At 42.7% G+C, this 1,520-nt stretch overlaps 1 protein-coding gene across 1 annotated transcript in view; it reads left to right on the forward strand.

Annotated features, from left to right (window-relative positions):
- Positions 1 to 570: 570 nt before the first annotated feature.
- Positions 571 to 1,520, forward strand: part of pisd (phosphatidylserine decarboxylase) — a 12,418-nt gene continuing 11,468 nt past the window's right edge. Inside the window, exons 1-2 of the mRNA XM_020622459.1 lie at positions 571 to 670; positions 833 to 919. Coding sequence (XP_020478115.1) covers positions 621 to 670; positions 833 to 919 — 137 coding nt within the window. The 5' untranslated portion in view covers positions 571 to 620. The remainder of the gene's footprint in view (positions 671 to 832; positions 920 to 1,520) is intronic.

Raw genomic sequence — 1,520 nt, forward strand, 5'->3', positions numbered from 1 at the left:
ATGGAACCCAGAGCTCTGTAATTGCTTTTCTTTAACATTGTAATAAATATTTTAAAGGTTGTTCTGACTTTGACTCTTTCTCAGAAACGAACATGCAGAACGGTTAAGTCTAACAGTACTTATCAGTATGTTATGTTATGTTATGTTGTATTCTAGTAAAGTTTTGAAAAATCTGCATTTTCTGAATTTTTTAAGGTGTGTGTGTGGGGGGGGCTGGGGAATCTAAAATCTCGCCCAGGGCACCAACAGAGCCTGGGCCGGCCCTGGTTGGCATTGCCCACCAGGAGTCCATAAATAATGTCTTTTTGAACTCATTTAGGAGGTGAATCTTTGATTGGAGCCAAACAAAAACCTCATGCCAAAAGTTCTTCACAAACGTACATTGGAAAAAAACAAGATGTTCTGCATTTTCATCTCCGTCACAAAATACACAATTATTGGATTCAATACCAAATCGATGTCTCAACAAAGCACTGGATGGATATATGCCATTTAAGGTTTTAAAATTAAGCTCCTTGGCTTTCGGAGCGACAGGGAAACGCAAATACTTTGTCCGTAACAAGCAAACAGTTTGAAGAAGAAGAAGAAGAAAAAGCTATGGCGTCACTTCCGCAAACAACATGGCGGTGTCTTTGCGAACGGAGTGCAGTAGAGTGATTATGAGAAGCAGGTTTTGAGCTTTACTTTTTTATGTTACTAGAAACGTTAGGCTGGACAAGTCGTTGTTATTCTCTGTTCCCTTTGTGACAGCGTGAAGTGCTAGTGACGTATTTGTCCCCAGCTCCACCGGACCGTTCGCAGACTCAGGTTGTGTGCACTTGACGTGTTACAGGTGTGGATTGTGTACGCGAGAGACGATGAGAGAGTTGGTCGCGGTAGGCAGGTGTGTCAGGTGTGCCCGCTTTAATGACGTGAACAGGTGAGTTAAACATGAAGGCTGTCGAGATGGTCCGTCTCCCTGTTTCTGCTGTAGCTTTACTGCTAATATTATCGATGTTGTTACTATTCAGTATGTTCTGAGACAGATAAGTCAACACTGTTCGTTAGTTTTCCTCGACACCAACACTGAGAAGAATATTTTTGGGTGATTGTACTTTGTGTCAAAATCATTCGTTTTTTAAATGCATTGTTTCCTCACTGTGTGTGTGTGTGTGTGTGTGTGTGTGTGTGTATTTATCAAATCAAACTTTAGCACCTTAACAGCGTGTTGAGCAGAATGCTTCACAATAAAACATTAAGATTTAAAAGTAAAGATAATAATAAAAGAATAGGACCTGAAGTGGACATCCAACATCAGGACCATCACCAAGAAGACACAGCAGAGGATGTACTTCCTGCTCCAGCTCAGGAAGTTCAACCTGCCCCAGCAGCTGCTGATACAGTTCTATAGGGGAATCACTGAGTCTGTTCTCTGCACCTGCAGAAAGACTCATTGGTGTGAGCCTGCCCTCCATGGAGGACCTGTACACCTCACAGGTCAAAAGGAGGGCGGAGAGGATCACTGCTGACCCCTCACACCC

Source organism: Monopterus albus, unplaced genomic scaffold (assembly GCF_001952655.1).
Source record: "Monopterus albus unplaced genomic scaffold, M_albus_1.0 scaffold281.1, whole genome shotgun sequence".
NCBI classification, from domain to species: domain Eukaryota; kingdom Metazoa; phylum Chordata; class Actinopteri; order Synbranchiformes; family Synbranchidae; genus Monopterus; species Monopterus albus.